Here is a 23,709-nt window from a genome sequence, read left to right as displayed (position 1 = left end):
AGTTTTTGTTGGTTATGTTCATAGACCACCAAGCTCCACTGTCGATACAGATTATGTAGTCGAATGTAGCTTTGAGAATGTCTCCAGTCTAGACATGGATGTTTCATTCTTGGTAGCATTAATAGACTTGCAACGAATTTCTTTAAGCAGCCTCACAGGCCCTAATTCGAGTCGTTATTCTGTATAACATAATCCCTCCACCACTCTGCAGCTGAAGGGGTCAGCGACAAGCTCTGTAATCTCTGCCTCATATTCGAATGAATAACTTGAGGCCTTGGTTTCAATACGAACAGATTGATACTCTTCAGGAGCCATTGCTTCATGACAGTTGCTGATTATAAAGATTAAAACAGGAAATGTCATCTATGTTCAGATTAGTTCGGGGAAAAAGGAGTTCACTTTTGCAAATTTTGCAGTAGATTTGGCAGTGATGAAAGCGGCTAAAGTGGTCAAAGTTACTCGGTCACAGTGTGTTCGTCTCACTGGATATCAGGCGTGACATGTCATCTAAAAAATGTTCATCTAATTGGGATCTGACAAGAAACAAAATAATGTGAATGTGCACTTTCTCGTGAAGCTAAAAATAGTTCAGTCAGCAGCATTTTTTTACTATTGTGAAAGATTTTTTTTCTCGTTTTAATTAATTTGTCACTTTTTCACACGACGATGTCATTTGCCAATTGGACGATTGCTACGTTGTCCAGAAAGCATCAATCAAATTGATCTTCCACAGATCGTAGACTTCAGTTTGTCAATCGTGACTAATTACCAGCGCAACTAATGTTGCCCCCATGTTTAATGACCTTTTCAGCCGGTTAACCCAATGAAATTTCCGATGGAGGCATAACCTGATACCACGTTGCTGCTGCATCAGTCAGACATATAAATAATCAATGCGCGTGACCCATTATGGAAAGAACAAAACTAGGGACAACAAGCAAACATTTCACACCAACAATACTCGTCTTGCGCAATACTTCGGAATGACTTTTGGGTGACGAGAAAATTCGGGATTCCCCCCAAGCCCAGCTGGAAGGTCACCTGTGGCATTGGATAACGATATCAAAATGAGATTCAATTGCAATGCCCCGAAAAGTGAAGCCGTACCGATTTTTGTTTCAAAACTCAATCAGTGAATTATTGACAAAGGAAAAGCCCCACAATCCCATATGTTGTGCATGACTCAGAGAAAAGCGGATGTTATTTTTCTCACGGTAGTATGGTCTTTCTGCTATGGGTTCATTTTTTCCCGGATTAAAGCCCGAATACAGTGACTCTGCCCGCAACGAAATCATGAAAGTGGCCGAAATAGTGCTACTTTTACTGTAAGCGAAGAACAGATAGCTCAAAACCAGCAAAATTAAATGTATGTGAACAATCGGGGCGTGGACTATATGTTAACTATATGCTCACATTAAATGACTTCATGAACGTGTAATTTTCAAACCACTGCATGGATACAAGATCATGCGCCCTGGTTTCCCATGTAACACAATTGCGTCCACTATATCACGTGACCTATAGTGTCTATCAACCCCATAGCAACGTGTGTTTTGAGTATTGTTTACAAACAGCCAAGTTACGGTACAGTGCCCAGCACATCAGTAGTCCGAGTACGGTGCCTACCTTCGATTTTATTTTCGGTAAATGTTACTTGTGACACACTTTGCTTTGGGTGGACGCCGTTTTTGTTGATATCTAATACCCATTCTACCTAGCTGGCGCAATGGGTCTATTTTCGACTGCGCCAATTCTACATTTTGCTCCCTCAACGGTTTAAAATTGCCAGCTTTCACATGATTTTGTGTAAAGGTTGGAAGTATAAATTAATGAAAATAATTTCCCACATTAATTAGGAAATTTAGAGTCGATATGTTTCTGGTCGTTTTCGAAGAAGACTTTGGTAGTCAATAATCGTAAAAGATTCGAGAAATTATTCAACAGCAATCAGCACATGTATAAAATCGGGCTGCGTTACATCATTTGTGTTAAAAGTCTCGACGAGTGGTTTTTGGAGATTGGGCGCCATTATGGCCATATACTCCTTATATGCACTCCACACTTAACTTAAAATCAATCAAATAGCTGTGTTCGAAAAGAATTACTCCAAAGTTCCAACTACCTTATGTATCTTTTAACCTTTTTTCCTGATGTAGAGTTTGTATTTTTATCTGAAAATGTGTAAAATTTTAACTTTTTAAAGATTGTGAAGTAGAAACGCTCATTTTGAAAAGAGACAGTGGCTTACAAATACTTCACACTCACAAGATTACCGCAAAGAGCAATTCTATAATAGGCTAAAATGTTTTTTTTTTCTGTTCAGCTAAATAAATTATGATGATTCTCGCCAGCACTGCTTCAAGAACCTGTCATGCTCACCACTTATCACTTCCTTTGCATTTTGTGCTTTCCTATATATGGGAGCCAGATGAGAGCGACGGATAGGAAAGAAAATGTGCACGTAAAAAAAGGATGCCATTAGCAAGTAATGGTTCCTTCAAACTTCAATGAAAGAAACTGGTGGATAGGATTCGCGATCTAGTAAGCGGTTTGAATCAGCGGCACTGTAAATTTAGTTAGTTGGAAACTAGAGGTTCGACGGTTGTTAAAACAACCGCTGTTTTGGGATTTTCGAGCAAGCATTTTAAAAATTAAATCATGACGTCATCATGACGTCATCGTGACGTCACATGAGTTCATTTATTTAGCATAATTTTTTTATCAAGGTCTTTGTTGGCTATCACGTTTATAGCGATCGAACATTGCGAAAGTTTCAAAATAGTGGCTTGAAAATGTGTACAAAGTCAATGGACTGAAAACATCTATGCAAAAAGCTGCTCCTTCAAGATGTCACGTGATTTGCGTTTAAACAAAAAAAAATTGAAACATTATTTGATATTCGGACATTTGGGTATATTTGCAATCGAACAAAGACGAAAAAATACGATTTTCCTTTTGTTCTCATAGTAATCCTCAATCGAAGTTCAGGACTACTCTTATTCAGATCGAAATATTGCGTAGCTGAAAAACGTGTACAAAACCTATGGGGGAACAAACTGCAGCTTTCATGTCACGTGACCTCTGATGAAATTATCATAACGATAAGTTTTTGGGAACCTCTCTTAATTAGGGACTTCAATTGTACATTAAAGGAAGTAATTCAGATTGACTAACCTGCCGAAGATAGGCTGTTAAAAAACGTATACAAACCCCATGGGGGAGATTAAATATCCAAAAATCCATTAAAAATATGTGATGACGTCATCATAACGTAATAAGTTTATTTCATCAGGGTCTTTGTTGTCTGTAACTTTGAAGTTAATCAAACCTCTGAGAATTGCGCAAATGCTGGCTTGAAAACGTGTACAAAGTGAATCGGAAAAAATTAAATATTTCAAAATTCAAAAAGAATTCAACTGATGACATCATCGTCAAAACTTTCCTCTAGGACCATGCTTAAATAATTGTGCAAAGGCCTGGCAAGTTTGAAGTCGATCAGATTAAGGAAACTGGCAAAGTCGACTGGTGGAAGGAATCGGGCTGAAAAAAAAATAAAGGAAAAAAAAAATAATCAGAAAAGCAACTTCTGTTCCGGCTTTTGCCGAAACAGCTAAAAAAGAAAAAAAAAATAACGAAAACAAAAGCTGTTCCGGCTCTTGCTGAAACAGCTAAAAATTAAACGAAAACAAAACTGTTCCGGCTGTTGCCAAAACAGCTAACTAGAGGTTATCTGTCTGTTTGCCAACAGAACAGGTTGAACAATCAGTCTACTGCACAAACGTGAGAGCGTAAATCTGTCATTATGGCAATTCGGATCCAAGGTTTCAACAGAATATCAGGCATGTACTTCAGGAAATAACGACCTTTAAGTAAAATGTTATTTGACTCCACACCAATGACGTCATCATCACATCAGATACATATTCCTCTAGAGTACTCCCTTTTCAAGATATCTGCAAGATTTAAACCGGATCTGACATGTACTTCACGCGATAGGGCTTTAAAGAACGCACCTTTAATGTCACCTGACTCGTCTCCTGATGACGTCATCATCACATAAATTCAATATTACTCTAAAGCACTCAGTTATCAAGATATCAGCAAGATTTCAATCCGATCGGACATGTGCTTAAGGAGATATAGGGCCTTAAAGGTTGCACCTTTTATGTCAGGTGACTTGTCTCCTGATGGCGTCATTATCACTTGAGGTTAATATTTCTATAAAGCACTCTCTTTTCAAGATATCAGCAAGATTTGAACCTGATTGGACATCTATATCGGAAGATATTGGGCCCTAGAGAGTGCAAATTTAACGTCACGTGACTAATTCCCTGATGGCGTCATCAGCAGAGGAAACAAACAACACTAAGAAAATAAAGCAAGGCTGTTGGGACCGTGTGTGAGGCTCTTGCTATTTTTTTTCTCCCCAACCATCTTTGACATCCCCCGACACCAAAATCTAGATACGCTGCTGGGTGCCTGCTACCTTGTGGAAACACAGACAACGCACGTTACACGTGGTAGTTGGTGAATAAAACCAAAGTAAGCAGGAAGGAAATAACACAAAGAGCCAGGGCTGTGGAAGTGTTTCAAAAAGCAATGCTATTTAGGAACAAAGCATCCGCGGAGGGCTGCACTGATTGGGCAGAACTGGCAACTGGTCGAGTGACATGCATTTTTCTGCTCGTTTGCCAAGTGTATGTCCTTGAGCATTCTATTTTGTATGTGCGGTTTTTTTGTTTTTTGTTTTTTCTTCTTTTTTTTCTTACAGCTTGCGGGCAACTGAAACTCAGCATACATCATGACTCCATGAACAAGACTCCAATCATGTTACTCAAAAAACCTCTACAAGAAGGAAAGCTGGGTTGACAGGAAATGAATAACTTGATGACAGCTCGCAGGTTAGATTGACCCAGATCTGTGCCCCGTGTGACCGCTGGGTTGCGCTTCGCTCCTTCGAAAACCCCAAAACACCGTTCTTTGAACTATGGCAGCAATACCTTGATTCTCTCTGCAGGAAGTTGTCATGTTAACCACTCATGCCTCGTTTTCAGATGCGCTTTCCTATATGAGAGCCAGATGAAGATAACAGATTGGGAAAATGTACATGGCAACAAAAGCACGATCAGACAAAAAAATTGGCAGTTCAAATAACTTTACAGGTTACATTGCTCTGTCCACCGGATTGACACTCCCATTTGCATGGTTTCTCTATAGGTTTTTTTTCACCAACAAAGTATAATTTACATACATTTTTTTTCTCAACAAAACTCATATCTGGCAGTCCACATACATCAAAACATTAATTTCTTTTGGTGTAATGTCGTGTGTCTCTCTTAACAAGAAAGCCACTCGTCCCTGAGTTCAATTTGAGCAGCAATTCCACAAAAAACAAAACAAAACAAAACAAAACAAAAACTCAGCGAAACAGGCATGGTGAGACTACTAACCGCGTATTACACTATGAATCGAAACATCTGGCTTTGTCATTAGGCCTAGATAACTCTCTGTCTAGAGTAAACGTCTGTTCACAGTCTTCCGTTGAGGCATGTGTGCATTCCCTGCAAAGTCTGCATCTAGGCTTCGCAGCTTCAACGAATTTTGTAAGCTGAACCAATAATAAGGACTTTTTAAGGGCTCAAGTTTGCATGTGATCCCTGTCAATGGATTAGGAAGAAGGCCGAAATATCTACGGTGATAAATGAGGCAAACAGGCCAGATTTATCGGTTCGACGTTAGCAACGTCAGGTTCGTATGTATGGAAACCGAGTAGTAGGACGTGAACACGAACCGCTGTCTGGCGCAAATGAATCTGCACTAATCAGCATAATTTATGTAACATGTTAATGCTGGTGCCATGTTGGACAACCACTGAGCACACCAACGTGAAGAATGGTCGTTTTGAATGTTGGTAATTATGTGTTTCTCCCTGAGCGAATACATTAATTCGACCTCTTTAAAAATACATTAATATGAGATGGGAAGTAGTGCAGTATGTAGAAAGTTCGTTATATCCTCAATAATTGTCATTCTGTCAGATCTGTACAGTAATTGTTTTAAATTCCCAGCTTACTTAATGTGCGAATGCGTGCCTAGGCGTAACATCAGCCGTTCGAGTACCTTGCCCGGGAAAACTAATCTCTTCCGACCCGACCAGTTTTATCCCAGACGTCGCTCGTGTCTACCGCATTGTGGCACCCCCATCATCAGTCCGAACGGGAGACTCGGGATTTGAATAGTGGGCAGTATAGATTGAAAGTGTGGCCATTGTTGCGGGATTGCATTGGTCTTACTGGATGCAATTAATGCAGTGGAATAAATACCGCAGCTTTAAGGCTTCCGTTTTCAGTCAGGACTTTGTGTGTTGGCCAAACTGATTTACTTGCATTTTATATTTCTGGATTTTTTTAAATGCGCAGTTTAAAGAGTGGTGTTGCCTGCTTGGGAAAAATCAAATATTTCAAATCAAAATAGCTGAGTTTTTTAAATGCAAATATTTTCAATTTAATGAATTTATATCAAAGCTTAAACGAAGCTCCCCCACAGCACATATTAAATGAATCACACGGCACACTTATTGCGCACTTTGCTATGAGAAACAGCGCTCACTGCTTATGTTTGATGTCCACTGTAAGTCTATTGGAGGTGGATGAATACGAATCTGATATGATTGACGCAGTTGGCTAAGTTAGAACATTCAGTGTAGTAATCGGAATAAGTGCATAATCACATCATATAAGTAAAACCTTAAGAATTCCATGCTGTTTGTCGGACTGGGTGTACCCTATTGTTCTGCATTTTCTTCATGGGTTGACTGTAGATGGCTGTGTGCATACTTACAAATTTTGTAAAATCAACAAAAAACGTAATCTTGTAACGGTTCATGTTATCATTATTACCATGATATGGAAACTGCGACAGAAATGCCTGATGAATCTCACCGTGGAAGGATAAAAACAATTACTGCTGGAAAGCCACATTTTTAGATTCCAAACAAATTTGAAAAGTGCCAACCACGAGAGCCAACACATTAATTGTCCAAATTTCAGTATGAATTGAAACGATGAGTTTTTATTGCTAAATTACCTTATATTTTGCCTTAAAATTCCATTAGTTTTGTTGCTGAAACTGCGCAAAACAACAAAACTAAAACGAAACATTTTTCTATGCAGATATTCATGAACTGCGTTGTTTACAAAGGTTGTCGTGGCAACGGTTTAGAAAGTCGTCTAACTTTGACAGGTGTGTTAAAATGGGGCCATTCCACGAGAACATACCCCTCTCCAAATACGTGGCATTCTTACGTGTATCAAGCTTTTTGTTGGGAAAGTGATGAATTATATTGGATTTTTTTAACTTCAACATTTTATTGACAGCAATGCTGGTCAGCGGTTACTTTGCCAAGGAGTGGTCAGCCACTAAAAGCCAACCAATGAGCATGGAGGTGTGAATGCCGGCTAGATACCAGCACCCTCAAAGGCGGGTCAATGTTGGACCGCTAGCTGAACCTTCATGGACTGCTCTTAACCCTTCCAGAGAGGAAATTTATCACCATCATCAATATATGACCACAGACTGTTTATAACCATGTCAACGGACAGATGTGTCGAGAAAAATAAAGCAGCTTTAAAGAGGTGAATTTCCGTAACAGAGGTGATTGCAAATTAATATCGAAACCAAATTCAGTCCTCCTGCAATCTGCTACAATTAAACGCCTGCAGATTTTTCATCACTCCATGAGTAGTCAGTGACTTCCTGGCATAATAACCCATATTCGCAAGTGTAAGGCAGATTTGGGGTTTAAAAGTTGTTCAGCTTCGGGTTTGGCTTTCTTTGTTAGAGGAGGCATCTTCTTGAATTAACCAAAAGAAGGAAATCGAATGAAGTGGTACCAGTTTTGTTGTCTTCCTGGATCGAAATTGTTCAAACCCTTGGTTAGCGATGGTAATGGTGAAAGTAAGTCATGTATCTGAACTTCATTAGCTGCAGGTTCCATATCACTCTATATGTCTGTGACACAAAACCGGCGACTTCGTAAAATCCATTATTAATTCAAACATATTTCTGCAAGGTAACATTGTTCAGCAGAGTCTTTTTAGTGACCCTGTTCTAAACATATCAAACATTTTCAAACAAAAGTAAACACATCAAAAACTTTTAAAGGAAAGTTTTCCCTGAAACAAACATCAAGTAAAGCAAATCCTGAAGACGACTAGTCAGAATTCATTTAAAAAAGATATTTTTTTTCCTTGAAAATGGTCAAACCAGTGAAATCTTGCAGGAAATCGGGCACATGTATATTTTCCACAGTTTGAGTCCAGCAAAGTTCAGTAAACGTTCAGCCAACTCCAGTCTACGGATGGGGTCTATAATTTTACTGGATTAGACACTGATTTGATTATTGCGCTGTTGGAGGAAGACACTCAATCTTGAAGGAAGCTTCGCTGACCACTATAGCGCTGCTCGAATCTGTGGGAAAAGGTGGTTACACCCCACCCCCTCTGAAAGAATTTTGGCGACGCTCATGACGCTCAATTTATGGACATTGAAACTTTATATTTTGGACCTGGCTGCAGTCAGTACGGCGGATAGGCTACAGCATGCAAACAACAGCTGTGGCCCGTTATAGGAGTGAAAAAAATCAGTACAGTATGCTGTGTAATCCAGCCGGATTTTTTTTGCCAAAAGTGGATTTTATTAGTAGACTTTGTCAATTTTTGGGTGCTGATTTCAAAAAGATAAGGTGTTATTTTGTGGCCACGTCTTCGGCCGCCATTTTGAATTTCAAAATGGCCGTCATTGTTAATTATGTTTTCACCCGTATCTTCACTTATGAGCAACCCATGAAGAAGAGTAAAATAGTCAGGGAAGACATGATTTTCTGTTCAAATTGTGAAACCAGAATTTACTCACTGAAAACATTTTCTAAGAAAGGGGCGATGTATTGAACTGGTGGCCTTGTAATGGATACCCCTACATCTGAACGTGCATTTATACACACAGAAGATGATGTGAATAGCACTGGATTTTAAACTTATAATAAGAAAGGTGCAAACTGAGACGATGTAATATTGATCCCCCACTCAGGCGCACATTTCCTAAGCTTGACAAGCGCGTGATTTTGGTCAGCAGTGCGCCCCATTGGCTGATGAGGAAGCATTCATCGTGCGTCTCTTTTGCTTACGTGCGTGTCTTGTGGTCGGATCGGTCCTTGGAGGGAAATTGTTTGGACAAAAATTAAGGAGGGGATTGTAAAAGTAAAAGATTGGGGCTTCCATCAAATTGCCGTGTTGATTGCGGATGTAAAACAGCCCTCAGTGCCCAAGAAAGTAAGCCAAAAAAAAAAAAAAACTATCAATTTCCGGGGGGGGGAATTTATTCTGTGTGAACTAATGTAATTGTCTGACCACCACAGGTTGGAAAAGAAAAGAAAATTAATTTTGTTCAAAAAGCTGCAGTATTGTCCGTTTACATCTTGGTCAATCTTCAACTTTGTCGATTTTACCTTTTACATTCTTTTTAGATGCTCTTTGAAGTGCTCAGAATTGGAAGGCTGGTATCTGTTTGTTCAAAAGGAAAAAAAAACATACTAAAAATGTTAATTATGTTTGTAAACAAAGTGAGGTTCAGTTTGTCCTTAAACATCGGAGGATGAAATGACAGAAGGGTGTCAAAAAGAAAAAGAAACAAATCATGTTATCAAATGTATCTCACGGCTGAACGCTTTCAATATAGGCCAAACTGAGTACTTTTATTTACATGTAGTATAATGACCGATGTTCAGACCGATGTTCCCGAATCGATGCTGCGACTCCTCCTTCAAGGGTTAAACTGTACAGACAATTGCAGACACACGCGAGTCATGGGACCAGACCGTACCAGCTTTTTTATTATTAGAAGCTGACAACAAACAACTTTGCATCCATAGTCTGCTATCACTGTTCAATATCGGTCTCGTCGCGATTTGTCACCTTGAAATGCTTGAAATCGACGGGCCGGCGCTGAGCAGAGAAAAAAATGGAGGGAGGGAAGCCTTGTTCTCCCTTTTTCTCTGGGGGAAAACTGGTGATTATTTTTTATCATCAGATCAATAGAGGGGGCTATTGAATTCTTTGCGCAAACTTTTTTACATTTTCTTAGTGGTGGATTTCACCAAATGGCAATATTTCTGCGCGCGAGCTCATTAATATTTGTGATCCCACGGGGGTTTTAAAATAAGACATGCTATAATCAGGAGGCACGATAGAAATATTTCTATAAATCCCGAATTTGGGACTGATAGTTTCCAGTTCGGGGTATTTCTTTCACACACACACACACACACACACAAACAAATTTCGGGCCTATTTTGGATGGAGGCGGGCGGCTACATTCAGAAATGAGCGTTTAGTTTTACTACGGTTTTGGGGGTACCTTCCTCGAAAGGCGAATGAAAAAGCTTTTCGTGGCTAAACCCCATGAAATTAACACGAAAAGGGATCTTTTGGCCATAATCTTGAATTTCTAGTAAAAAAACCGAGGTCAACCTCTTCAAGAGAGTCAACAGGCGGCGCTATTTTGGTCCGATTTTGCACTTTTTTCCATGGGCGCATATTTGGTGTAGTGCAACCTTAGAGGGCGCCATACTCATTCTGTTCGATGAATCATGAGGGCGCTGTTGCCTATAAGGTGGCGTTGGCAACTACTAGCCCAGAGAGGGCGCTAATAAAATTTGCCGCATGACTATTTTGTTCTACAGAGGGCGCCACTCATTTCGTCAATAGAGGGCGGTAAATATTGATTCAACAGAGGGCGCTCTTGGTTATGCGCGGCGGAATGCGCAATATTTGAAAACGTGTACGGAAAAACAGGACGCGAGAAAAACAAGTTCACGAAGATCTGAAACATTAGCTCGCATGTTTGTAAAGGTAGGCTAATGTAAGCCCCCTAATTGTAAATCCAAATAAAAAAAAGGTTATTTATGGGATCACGCAAATACAGCCTTTAATGAAAGTTCGCACGATTGATGAGTTGAAGTCTCAGTTTCCTTGGTACAGTGTACACGTCGTGTAGGTCATGGCTATGGTGTAGGCCCGGCTAATCTGTTTCCCTGCCCTATCATGTCTATTAAACGTATGGTGAACATGGTGAACCACAGGTGAGCATCCTCAGTCATGTCAGTGCATGCGTTGAGGTAACCTACACATGTATATGTACGTTACTTTGTGTCACTTGCCATTTTTTGTTTACATCATGGGTTGTAACGCTACCTACAAGTATTTTTTAATCCAACCTCCTTTTGTAGTGGTACTGTGTAATTGTATATACAGTGCACATCACTGCATCATCCACAAACATGGTACATGTATTAATTCATAATTGTCCAGTTGTGCACTCCATACTTATGCATAGTCAAGAGCATTATGGGAAAAGCGTTAGAGGGGCAGACGTCGGACCCCACAAATCTGGGGGTAGCTGTTGTTGACAAGATGGCTTCTGCAAACTGATCTCACGTTTGTAAATAAACTTAGGCCTTATGGTCTCTGCATATTTTTGTTGTTAATCCGCGTTGTCACGATTGTCATTGAAATTATGTCTGTACATGTATCTGTTCATAATGATTAACGTTTATCCCGCCATACTTTGACTTATCAATGATAATATCATGATTTATGCTATGGTCATCATGACTGTACACTGTACCAGTGACACTGACTAATTCTGTTTTTTTTTCTAATCAGATTTTCGCTTGAGAGTACCTGTGAGGTACCCAGGCCTATATATTATAATCATCAATATTTTTCTTTTTAATAGCTCCAGAAGACAGTGTACATGTACCAAGTTAAAAATGGGGTTTAGACTACAGGCGTACTATGCCTAGGACACATATGTACGTGTCATTTATGTAGGACATAAGAGCGTATTTTGAAAATCTTAGGAACCACAGGCCAAGTGCTGTTAGTTCCACATGCATCGGTTTGACTATTTTCATAGGTGGGGGTATTCAACTTGCCACAGCCATAGCGCAGCGCATGTCGCCTGCCCTGCTGGTGTCAGTCCAGTCACACAGACATGACAGAGTCTACATGTTATGCATGTACATGTAGGTTGCTCGTGTGATAAAAACAGGATTTCACCGAAAATAGTCGAACCGACTGGTCGAGTATTTCCTAAGTTTCACTGCTAAATTAGACTTACATTGTACATGTGTGTAATTGTTTAATGCTTTCAGATGGTGTACTCATAACATTAGGTCACTGCTGGGAAAAATTATCGGCATCACCATATCAAATGCTTTCCTTCATGTACATGTTTATCTCAAACTGACATCAGGGATATCAAGTTATTCAAACATCTTAACTGAAAGGAAGTAGCTAACATCTCATCCCTACGTTATTTGTGTCTGGAATTACAATAGTCTTTATAGAGGGCCTGTGTATGACTTCATGTTAGAGGGCATTTCTTTCTTCCTCTAGGATAGGTTCAAGTAAACCTTTTGTGCATTCATAGTCATTAAATCTAAATAACAAAACATGTCCTCTGGGAGGGCGCTCCACTCAGGCCCTCTGTAGGCCAAGTTGCTTACATTAGCCTTATAGTAGAGTCCCCTAACATGGCGCACTTGACTTTCACTTGACTTTTCTCATACAGTGTTGCCAGATGTCTTGTTGAGAAAACTTTAAGTTCATATGGGCACTATAACCTTCAGCTTGCGTACGCTGTTCAACATTTGTTAATATTTTTGGAGTCATGAATTTTTGTCCATTGAATATTCAATAAAGTTGGCGCCTGTGAATTGGGCAAAAATTCTACTAAGTGTTGCCTGACGTGCCATGCTTGAAAAAATCTCAAAGAATCCCACATACATGTAATTTAAGAAATTCTGTAAAGTTGATCAATTCAAATAAATTATGATTACCTCCGTTTACAGACCTAAACAAAACTTTTTTAGAAAATTATTTATACATTGTTGGATGCATGTTTTAAAGAGTCCATTTTGCACTTCAAAAACGAAATCTTGAAAAATTGAGCCAAAAAAGAAACTTAATTGAAACTTTGTACTTTGTAGTAGGTCAGTAAAACCAGGAGTTTTGAATCAGAATAGTAGGAGTTTGATAAAATTTCATTTGTCATGAAATTTGAGGTAAAAATATTGCTCCTGCGAGGCACTGGATGCACAAAATCGGACTGCGCCTACGTTGTGGGCTGTGCAATAAGTGAAGGATGTTGTGTAATAACAGCAAAAGCTGAAGGATGCACTGTTTATTTTAATTGTAGGAGGAAGTCAGAGTAAGAGAAGATGATGGAGCAAGTACAGGCTGATGTGTGGGCAGCATCATCGGAGAGAGCAGAACCTGAGTAAGTTCCTTCCCAGCATCAGGTTATTCAAAGATGAGCTGGATTGAGAACCTAAACTGTATTCAGGTATTCTTGCAAGTTCTCCTGTTTTGTTATCTTACATGTACATGTAATGCCGGCCTTCCCAGATCCTTGAAAATCCAGGAGATTTGTGGAAGATAAAGCAGCATTGAGGAAGGTACATGTAGAGCCCAGCCCAGTCACCTTGATTTCACGAGGGACTTGATGCCTTTGTAGAATTTTGGAGAATGTACCATTATGGGGAGGATTTTTTAGGATTTGGGAAGATTCCCAGGAACCACAGTCTTTCTATGCTGTCCTTTTGTCTTGCTACTTGAATGATCTTTTATAATTGTTTTGTCTTGACTCCAGTAGCTTGGATGAGTTCAGCCACATAGAGAATGATGAAGATGACTCTGACATTAGCCGTAGCACAGACAGTGAAATTAGGTACGTGTACCTTCCTTGGCCAGAGACCATGTGTGAAAAGATTCTAGATAACAGAAAAAATTAACAATTCTATGCGAAAACTTTGTATTGTGTTTTTCAGTTTCAAAATTTGACAGAGGGGCAATTCCACGGTAACGGAATTACATTTCAGAACAAAATTGACTGTTAGTTTCCATGTTATGAATTAGTCGTATGACCTTCCTGATTGCAAACACCTTAATAAGGTCTGGTTATAGCCCTACCATCAAACCAGTAATAAAATATTAACATCCTACATGTAGAAAAGTCCAAGGCCCAGAATGTTTTGGTAACGGAATTACGTCAGAAAATGAAGCATTTTTTAAATCATAATTTTTAAAACAAATTCTATGGCATTTATAACATAAATGCCATCAGGTACCCATTTATCTTTTTAACCTATAGTTTCAACTTTATTGTTGCAGCAGTTTTAGGGTATTAATACTTACAAATATTCCATACTGCGTCATTTTTCCAAAAAGGTAGTGGTAACGGAAGTACAAAAAATGGTAACAGAATTACACATGTGAATGTACATGTACCTTGAAAAGTGCCAATTTTTCAACAGCAATCTTTCTTTGTCTAATCTGGGCACGTTTTTCAGCTTTAATCATATTAATATAAACCATAAAACAATGCATTTGTATGCCTGTCTGAAAGCTATTACAATTCTTATACCTAGCAACAAGAGTGTATTGGAAAATACGCAATTGTTATACCTAGCAACAAGGGTGTATTGGAAAATATGCAGTTGCTATACCTAGCAACAAGGGTGTATTGGAAAATATGCAATTGTCATACCTAGTAACAAGGGTGTATTGGAAAATACGCAATTGTTATACCTAGCAACAAGGGTGTATTGGAAAATACGCAATTGTTATACCTAGCAACAAGGGTCTATTGGAAAATACGCAATTGTTATACCTAGCAACAAGGGTGTATTGGAAAATACGCAATTGTTATACCTAGCAACAAGGGTGAATTTGAAAATACGCAATTGTTATACCTAGCAACAAGGGTGTATTGGAAAATGCGCAATTGTTATACCTAGCAACAAGGGTGTATTGGAAAATACGCAATTGTTATACCTAGCAACAAGGGTCTATTGGAAAATATACAATTGTTATACCTAGCAACAAGGGTGTATTGGAAAATACGCAATTTGTATACCTAGCAACAAGGGTGTATTGGAAAATACGCAATTTTTATACCTAGCAACAAGGGTGTATTGGAAAATATGCAATTTTTATACCTAGCAACAAGGGTGTATTGGAAAAGAACGTGAAATTTCCAACTTTTGAACCCCGAGTTGTGATCAGAAACAAGGCAGTTGCTTCAAATACATTTGGCAGCTTCAAACTGCTCAATCCTGCTTCAGTTTGTGGGTTAGGACTTGTTTCCATGTATATCCAACAGTATACGTTAAACATGGTAACAGAATGACACATTTACAAACTTATAAACACTGAACCTAATGTGCTGTGAAATCACAATATAATTGTCCATGTGGGCCAATGCAGTTATGCTTTACTACATGTACAATGCAGTCATCTACAGTTGTAAAGTAAGTTTTGATGTTATTTTCAGTGAGTGACCATGACCATTTGCCCGAAATTCATCAGAACCTTAGACCAGTTCAAACTGGGACGGTTTAACTTTACCATATGATCTGAGGTTGATCAAAATTGTTGATGGAATTTAAAAGAAATTCTACCTCACTCTGACGGCCGGACCTCTTTTAATTCACATTGCAGCTGCCTGTGTCACAAAGTAATGAAATAGTCGTTAACTCGCAGAGCCGTAGCATGATGTCATCAAAACCTGCCTCTACAGGATGCTTTCAACGACTTTTCTTTCCAGTGCACCTCATACAAAGGCAAATTTTCACTCATGCTTTTGACATCAGTAGCGTTCTTTATTTGTAACATAATCTATAATTCTAAATATTTATATCTAAATTTCATAAAAAGAGAAAATATGAATTCTAATGTGACGGACTTGTACATGTACATGTAGTTGACTAATTAACAGGAATTATTGACATTTCTGTACATCCACATACTGTACCTCATAAATTACATGTACTTTTTGAGGCGTAGGCCTGACAGTCAACAACAATATCTGTTTACCAAATGATTATACCTGGGACCTTCAGTGAATAGTAAGCCTAATTAACAGTAAAATCAAACAATATTTTGCTAAAATTAACTGTGTATAAACTTGTTCATGTGCCTCGCATCAATGCTGCACATACATGTACATTTACATGTATAGTGCAGGTACATGTAGGTACATGTAAAGTTTGACCTGTAGGCTGTCATGGCTGTAGTGGAAGTGAGTAACTGTGCATTTTGTAATGAGCACACGTAGGAAGTAATCACTTCTTGAGAGTAACATTGTGAAAAGCAATGTTCAGTAAACTGCTCCTGAGAATATTATACTTTTGGGAATTCTCACCAATATGCTAAATGCTTCAATAAAGATCTGTAGATTAACAAGTAGAGTGTATGGAGGGAAGTTACCATGTCATGCATGTGCTCTGTGCAAACACATGTAAGGTGTAAACTTCTGCCCTATATGGTACATTTAAAACAAAAAAACAGATGTGATTGCTACCCTCTTTGACCAAACTGAGAATCTCTTACTTGTACAGCCTCAAGACATGCACACATGTAGTTCTGAGATGTAATTCTGTTACCCTCTGTAATTCTGCTATCATGTAATTCCGTTACCATGTAATTCTGTTACCCTCTGTAATTCTGTTACCATGTAATTCCGTTACCAATGTTTCTATAGAAGTAAATACATTTATGTGAGAACTTAATGGTTGAGGTCATTACTAGGCAGATTAAGGAAGAGAATTTACAGCGGTGGAATAATTCTGTAAGAAATTGGCAAAGGAGAAAAACCTTTGTAACATTGGTAATGGAATTACAGCTACTGTAATTCAACCCAAATTTTGTAGTTTTCTCATCCAAGTACCATGTCCAGGGAAAGAAAGTGCCTTTGAAACAAACATCTACGTGTATGGTTCCAAACCTTTGCAGTGATAAACTATTCAGAGGGATTAGTTAAGCATGTAGGATTTATGGCATTTTAAAGTAGTTAGCTCCTTACCATAAGCAAAAAAATATGAAATTTCAAATAAGATTTTCAGGAAAACCAAACATTATTTTCAAAAAAATTTTTTTTGCTCCGTGCCAGGTGTACATTTATTGACAGTGCACTGTCAATTTAATTTTTATTCCATCAGCTTGAAAATTAGCCATTTTTCTCATTTCCCATGGAAGTTCCACTCAGAAAAGATATTGCATGTTTTTTGTATCTGTGGGTAATTTCTTTGTTGTCAGAGGAGCGGAGAAGGAAAAAGTCCAAAAATTCAAAACAAACAAAGAGAGAAAAGACAAAGTGAAGGGAATTTATTCCTTGTTTCAGTTTTGGTTTTGTTTTCGGAGTGAAGTCACCCGTCTGTTTTCTTAACAGAAGTCAACTCACAGAGTCAGTGATGACGTGTGTTTTTTATCCCCATTTTGTTCTTCTGAAGAACCAAGCAAAGGAGAAACTCAAGTTCCAGTGAGGACTCCGGTGACAGCGACCCTGACAGTGATGAGGAACAAGAACAGTGGATGAAGAAAACAGCAGGTAGAAAAGCTGTCACATTGCAGTCATGTTTGCCATCTGTTTAGAAATCAATTTATGCTGGTGCAGTTGGCTGTGGCACTTTAACCCTAAAAGAGCTGCATTACTTTTACCAGCTCACAGGGGGGTATGGCATTCCACAAGGACTTGGCTGTCGAATGCCAGCTTATTTTACAAACTTGGTATGCATGACTTTCCTCGTCAGTACAAATTTGAAGTTTTATCTCAATCTGTCACATGGTTTTGACAGTCACCTGAAGTTGAAGGCTGCACACGTGCCAGCCTGTGAACATTGAGCATGGCAGTGGAAAAGTATACAGTTTGGGTTGATCTGTCTTGGAGAAATGGATGCTGCTCAAGAGAGTTATGTTTGTCATAAAATTGTGTCTGAAGCCACTTCTTTAGGACTTACACATGTACCTCAGCCATACGTTTGGATATTGCCTTAAAATCACTTTCGGGGGACATGTTCAAAACTTAGTCCCCCAGAACAGGGATAATAAAACCACCTTCTTTTTTTATTTTTACCAGGTGTTAAAGGGGATGGCAGCGTGGTTGGTCCCCTGCCTGTGGGCTCATCTTCTGGCATCACTGCCCTGATAGAGTAAGGTGATAGCAGCGTGGTTGGTCCCTGCCTGTGAGCTCATCTTCTGGCATCATGCCCTAATAAAGTAAGCTGCCTCTTTCCCAGCAGATTTACACTAAACATAACATTGGTGCTCACAACAATTTGCTTAACCCATTTGTCCTTAGAAAGGGTTCCCACAGTCATTGACAATCTTGGGAAAAAGTTGTCCTGGAAAGTCATGGAAAAGTCGCAGAAATCAAGGCCATACCAGGGTTATGTCTATTGATAACATAAATGATAAATTGACAGGCTGGTTTTGCCACTCTGTGCAGTGATGAAACTTTCCCGGATTTATCTGGAAATCCGGATATCGGCACTACTGAAATATGTTTCCCGGATTTTCATTTAATTTCCGTCCCTGGTGAAAATACACGTTATGGCTAGCCTAAATCCTCGTGCTGTGTCATGTAAAAATTGGGAGCAGAACGAGCTGACGTGAGTAGTCTATAGAACAGATCCACCTACAAACATCACACATGGACACGACTTAACGCGCCCATATCAAAAAGGCCCTCTTCCATTTTGGGTAGAATAACACCTTGAACGAAGACTAGAAGCTGGACCTCTCATGCGCATGCGCATTGCTACTCGTCGACATGTTCTGTTTTGGGCAGCGTGTCATGTCAAGCTGTCAAGCAAAATAATCTGCTTTTCATCCAACAACCGGCAACGTGTACAAAGTGGTAGGTCAGTCACACATTATAAAGGACGTTGACAGAAAAAATATCAGAAATGTCTTCAATTGGAAATGGTTGGAGGAGAAGGTTTGCACCCGAGATTTTTGTCGGATTACGTCCGGAAAATAGACCAGCCGGGATATGCAATTTGTTTGTGGTGCAGTGACAGACTCAAGTACAGCTCTTTCGGTAAGAAGGACTTGAAAAACCATGCCAAGTCAAAGAGACATGGCAAAATACGCGAGGTGAGGAACAATACACCTACCATTCCAGCTATTTTTGCAGTCAGCCGGGCCGTAGTTGACTACAAGTCTCGCCTTCATCTCATGCTGTCAAAATGTCAAAAATGTGCCAGAAAATGCCTCAGATTGCACCACAGAGCATCTAGAACCAAAAATTTCACGGGGCCCTTAAGCGGGCCACGGACCCCACGCCATAGGGGCTTCACGCTTCACATTATTACAACCACCATGATATTTCATGGTTTTTAGGATTTCAGGATATTTGGGAAATTTTGAGTTTCATCACCGGTAGTGGCAATGACGGTCTCCCATTCTAAACCAACAACTTTTCTCTGCAAAACGGCATTAAATTCATGGAAATTGTCATATCTAGTCCTGGAAAGATTTCTGTGGGAACTCTTCTTGTAGCAATCAAAATGCACCCAGCCTGTCACTCCCTGCGCTGCCAACCATTGTATGGGTTTTGTAGATTTAACCACTTACTGCCGGGGACTCCGGGATCGGAGACGTATGGTTTATATGGGTGGCCGGGGTCTCCAAACTCGGACAAAGGAAACAGGGCCCTGTAACAAAAGACCGTACTCCGAACAAAAGACCAGGCTGCTGGGCATTACCGGCTTTTTTTCACTTTCAAAAGTGGTGATAATCTAGCATTGTTTTGAAACCGTATGCCAGGGTTTGGAGCATTGAGTTCGAGCAGATTACCACTGGGGACAAAAGTGCTCCACCACCGCAGCGATGAGCCACACAGCACCGCTGCACGCTAATCTGGCCCCTATTGAAAAGAGGTCAGCAGTGCACTGAGCCAGGTTCGTGAACAAAAGACAGTTATATAACACCGCGCAATCTGGGCTCTGTTTACAAGGCTGCAGGCCTGGCTCAAATACTCGGGCGTCAATGAAGGTCACCTACCAACTTAGAGTGGTGCCTAAAGATTACTTTGTGTGGCTATAAACGACCGTTAAATGAAATGATGAATTTTTGAAGGATTTTGAAAACGGAAAAAATGATAGTCATGCCGGCCCAGCATCATCAACATTGGAAAATGCCCTGGCACGAAGTGGTTAACAGCGACTGGTAATAATCTGACACAAAGTACAGTTGCTAATGTAGGTTGAAACCTGGATGTTTTGCTCAATTTGAAAAACAAATCTCTAGAAGTGTTGAACTGAAAAGAGAAATGCTTTTTGTCATTTTTTTGTCATTTTGCTCTGTTGTTAGATTTGGGAGGGCTTTGTCGCCAGGTGAATGCTCTGCAGGGGCTGCCTATGTTGAGGTCGGGTAACGCATCCCGCATCGTAGTGCGATTGGACTGACCATTGATGAAGTTTCCAGAGTTGAAGATGCAGGTTACATCATAAGTAGCTTAGGTAAGAGTCCTATGTTGCATATGGGTCATTCCATGAGGTTGGGGCACAATTTGTGACGGTGTCCATTGTTAGGTGGGTTCTGTAGATATGAACAGCTATTTCCCTGCAAGTGAATTCCAAATTGACATTGCTATACATCCTGCAAGGCTGAATACAGAGGTGTGTGTTAGTTTTACAGAGTAAATGACCTACTCTACAGGTCATGACAAGTGGTAAAAATTACCCATGTAACAAGGACACCGTCACAAATTGTGCCCTAACCTCATGGAATGACCCAATTGCTAGCTTTACACAAGGGGTGGATCCTGGAGGGTAGGGGGAGCCAGTGGGGCCATTTTGAAAAAGAAATGAGAGCATCTGTTTGGTCCATTTCTTTTCTTCTGAAAGTGTATATGTGAGCCTCAAAATCTAGTCTAACTCCGCCAAAAATTAACACATTAAGAAAAAATATTTTGGCTCCCAAAACAAGTCAGTTCCTCGAAAATTCGGTCCTGGATCCGCCTTCGGTTTTTGGTGAGCAAAAACAGTAGATGCTTTCATTTAGCTTACACAAGAAAATCCTGACCTGGGAATAGTTGTGTCAAACAAGTGAAACAGTGGGGACAAGGTTTTGGACCCCAAATTTATAGAACGACCCAGGTCTGAAGTCCCTTCTCCTTGGTGGTTCATTTCTGTTTCATGGCCATTTACCAGTGATCAATGGTCAACATTTCCTGAGACTTGTTCAAGGATCAAATTTAGATTCCACAATTTTAAAAGAAAATCTGATAAAATAAGCATCCTCCCCATTGTCCTAACTTGCCCACAGACTACAGCACTGCCAGTTGTCCAGAAGGGCATGATGTCACGTTTTGATTCACTTCACTCAAAAGGGATGTCCAAGTTTTCTTCAGAAGAAAACTAATCACAAATATGTAGAGTGTGCAGCGTTAGTTTAGTCCATCAGAAGTCCTGTCATGAGTAAGACATCCGGGTCCCTTCGTACCGGGTAGTTCATTCTTGGATTTCAAAATAGTTGAAAAGAAGGATAGGCTTGGAGGGACTTTTTGTCAGATCCAATGACAACACAGACTGTTTTGTATGAAATAAGGTGGAAAATTGAGGACCATACAAGGATCCTCGTATTTTGGTCAGAATTGTCTCAGTTTCTACGGCAACTCATTCTTCTGTGTTTAATTTCTTCCCAGACATTGTTGACATGGAAGCTGTGCATAAGGAGAACCAGACAGTGCTGATGAGAAGAGCGCCCTCGCCTCATTCATGGAGGAGAGAAGCAAGATGGAGGACAAGATCCTATGGGACTCCCCAGAGATGATTCACAAGAATGTCACTGAGAGGAAGAAACTCAGATAGATGCCAGTCCTCGCCTCCATCACTGAGGAGGAACAGTTTCCAAGGTTGCATGAAGGGATCCTCATCAGAATCGTTGGCATTGATTCAAAGGCAAGGAAAGGACTCAATCTTCTCACAGATGCAGTTCCTTGCTCTCACCTTGGGAACGTGATGGAGCAAGCCCATCTGCATAAATATTAGCATATTTACACTACTCAATTAAGCAATCAAAGGATCCTACTTACTGATTTTAAAACAATATTTTTTCTTGGTACGTGTAGCATCATTTAATTTTGTTATTTTCTGGCAACCAAACAAGAAACTTTCTAGAAAGATGAAGTCTCATGAGAAAAAACCCTCTTGTCCAGGTCTTCTGTACGGCCCTAAAATTGGTGTGAGCTGTCTTTCTGTTGAGTTACAATAATACCCTGGACATGTGAGGGCGCTATTTATGAGTTAGAACGATACCCTGGACATGTGAGGGCGCTATTTATGAGTTAGAATGATACCCTGGACTTGTGAGAGCGCTATTTATTAGTTAGAATGATACCCTGGATATGCGAGGGCATTGTTTTGGATTTTGAAGTTATCGCTGCTGAGAAATGAAGCACTTTGAAGATACGATACATATATGTATCTCAGTGTGTAAATATAGCGAGACCGTTTTTCTTTCAGAAAAATAATGCATACATCTGTTTTGCAAATCTACCCCCCCCAATCATATACACGAATTTTTTTATAATTATTGATAAAAATAGACTGATACATTTCCCAGCTTGTGAACCGGCAGAGTTCATTTCTGACCAAAGGCACCCCTGTTGCTGAGAAAATAGCGCCCTCTCTTGGTCAAACTCAGGGGACATTTGACTCTGAAACACGACACATCTCTCATAGCATCAATGAAAGACACCTGGCTGAAAATTCAAAAACAGATGTCTGATCCTTTAATATTTTTGAGTAGTGTACATTGGTATACAGTATAATGCTGCTATCATGAACAGGGTAGGGTCCATACACAATTTGGTGTAGCATAACCTCCCCAACTGCTCCGATTTAATTAATGCTGATATTTCAAAGGCTTAGAAATAGAATCGTTCCAATTTCCGTAAAAAAACAAAGAGAAAAAGATTCCTTGCAAGAGGGCGCTATTTGCAAAAAGGAGGTGCCATTTGCAGAAAAAAGAGGGCGCTATTTGCCATGCGCAGTAAAACTGTAGTTCTGGTTTCTGAATTTTCAATGGTGAAATCTTTGCTTTGGAGTCATTCTCATTAGTCCTAAATTTCATTCTTTCATTTTAAAGCAATTTTCAATGTTAAGTAATAGTGCATGGAAAATTCGGAGCCAAGGGGCATGTACGGCCTATTCAGCATAATTTTAGTGACGTTGTACTGTATTCATGAATTAGGAGGTACTTTTGTACACTCAGTACAGTCAGTCGCTCAGTTTGCTTTGAAACAGAAAGTAGTTTGCAAATTAAGTAGTTTGCATCTTTAACATATTGTAACGCATCTACTGTACCTGTAATTACGCTCATTTAAATCATTCATGTGTACCTGTATGTAGGTTTTCAAGATGCTATACTCCAAAAATTCCAATGATTTATTGGTAAGAAAAAGCCTGTAAACACTTGATAGACAGGACTCTCATCAAAGTTTGCAACTCTTGCAAGCTTTCAAAAATTGAACGGTAAATTATGCAATTCATATCTCTGTTTCCCATTCAGGCAACTTAGTGGCTGTTCAGAACCCAAATTCAACAAGTTTTTTCTTGAACAAAATTTTATGTGCATTATGTATTTTCCAAGTTGGACATGCACATTGCCAGAGCATTAGAAAAAAGTCTTTTGCTGAAAATTGTCACCAAAATGCAAGTCAGAAATTGTTGTCTCAGTGCTAAAAGGTCATCAATGCAAAATGTTAATTTTTGAAAATACAGCCTTACTCTCAGCGTGAAAAAATATTGTACTGAAACAAACATTGTTAAACTTCAATTCATAAAATTAGATTTTTTGCACT

General features: G+C 39.5%; 1 protein-coding gene across 9 annotated transcripts in view; it reads left to right on the top strand.

The window, feature by feature from the left end:
* Window positions 1-23,109, top strand: part of LOC110989197 (uncharacterized) — a 72,633-nt gene extending 49,524 nt beyond the window's left edge. For 3 of the 9 annotated variants that reach the window (XM_087142097.1, XM_087142101.1, XM_087142099.1), the window contains 6 exons: window positions 13,258-13,338; window positions 13,711-13,788; window positions 17,351-17,448; window positions 17,977-18,116; window positions 20,214-20,362; window positions 21,550-23,109. In XM_087142097.1, the coding sequence (XP_086998223.1) occupies window positions 13,280-13,338; window positions 13,711-13,788; window positions 17,351-17,448; window positions 17,977-18,053 (312 nt within the window). In that variant the 5' untranslated portion in view covers window positions 13,258-13,279 and the 3' untranslated portion in view covers window positions 18,054-18,116; window positions 20,214-20,362; window positions 21,550-23,109. The other 6 variants (XM_087142105.1, XM_087142103.1, XM_087142098.1 and 3 more) reach the window with 6 other exon arrangements.
* Window positions 23,110-23,709: the final 600 nt, after the last annotated feature.

Source organism: Acanthaster planci, linkage group LG10 (assembly GCF_054643075.1).
Source record: "Acanthaster planci isolate LZ-2023a linkage group LG10, COTS_SCS, whole genome shotgun sequence".
Lineage (NCBI taxonomy): Eukaryota > Metazoa > Echinodermata > Asteroidea > Valvatida > Acanthasteridae > Acanthaster > Acanthaster planci.
The sequence above is the reverse complement of the archived record's forward strand: the minus strand, read 5'-3'. Positions and strand labels throughout refer to the sequence as shown.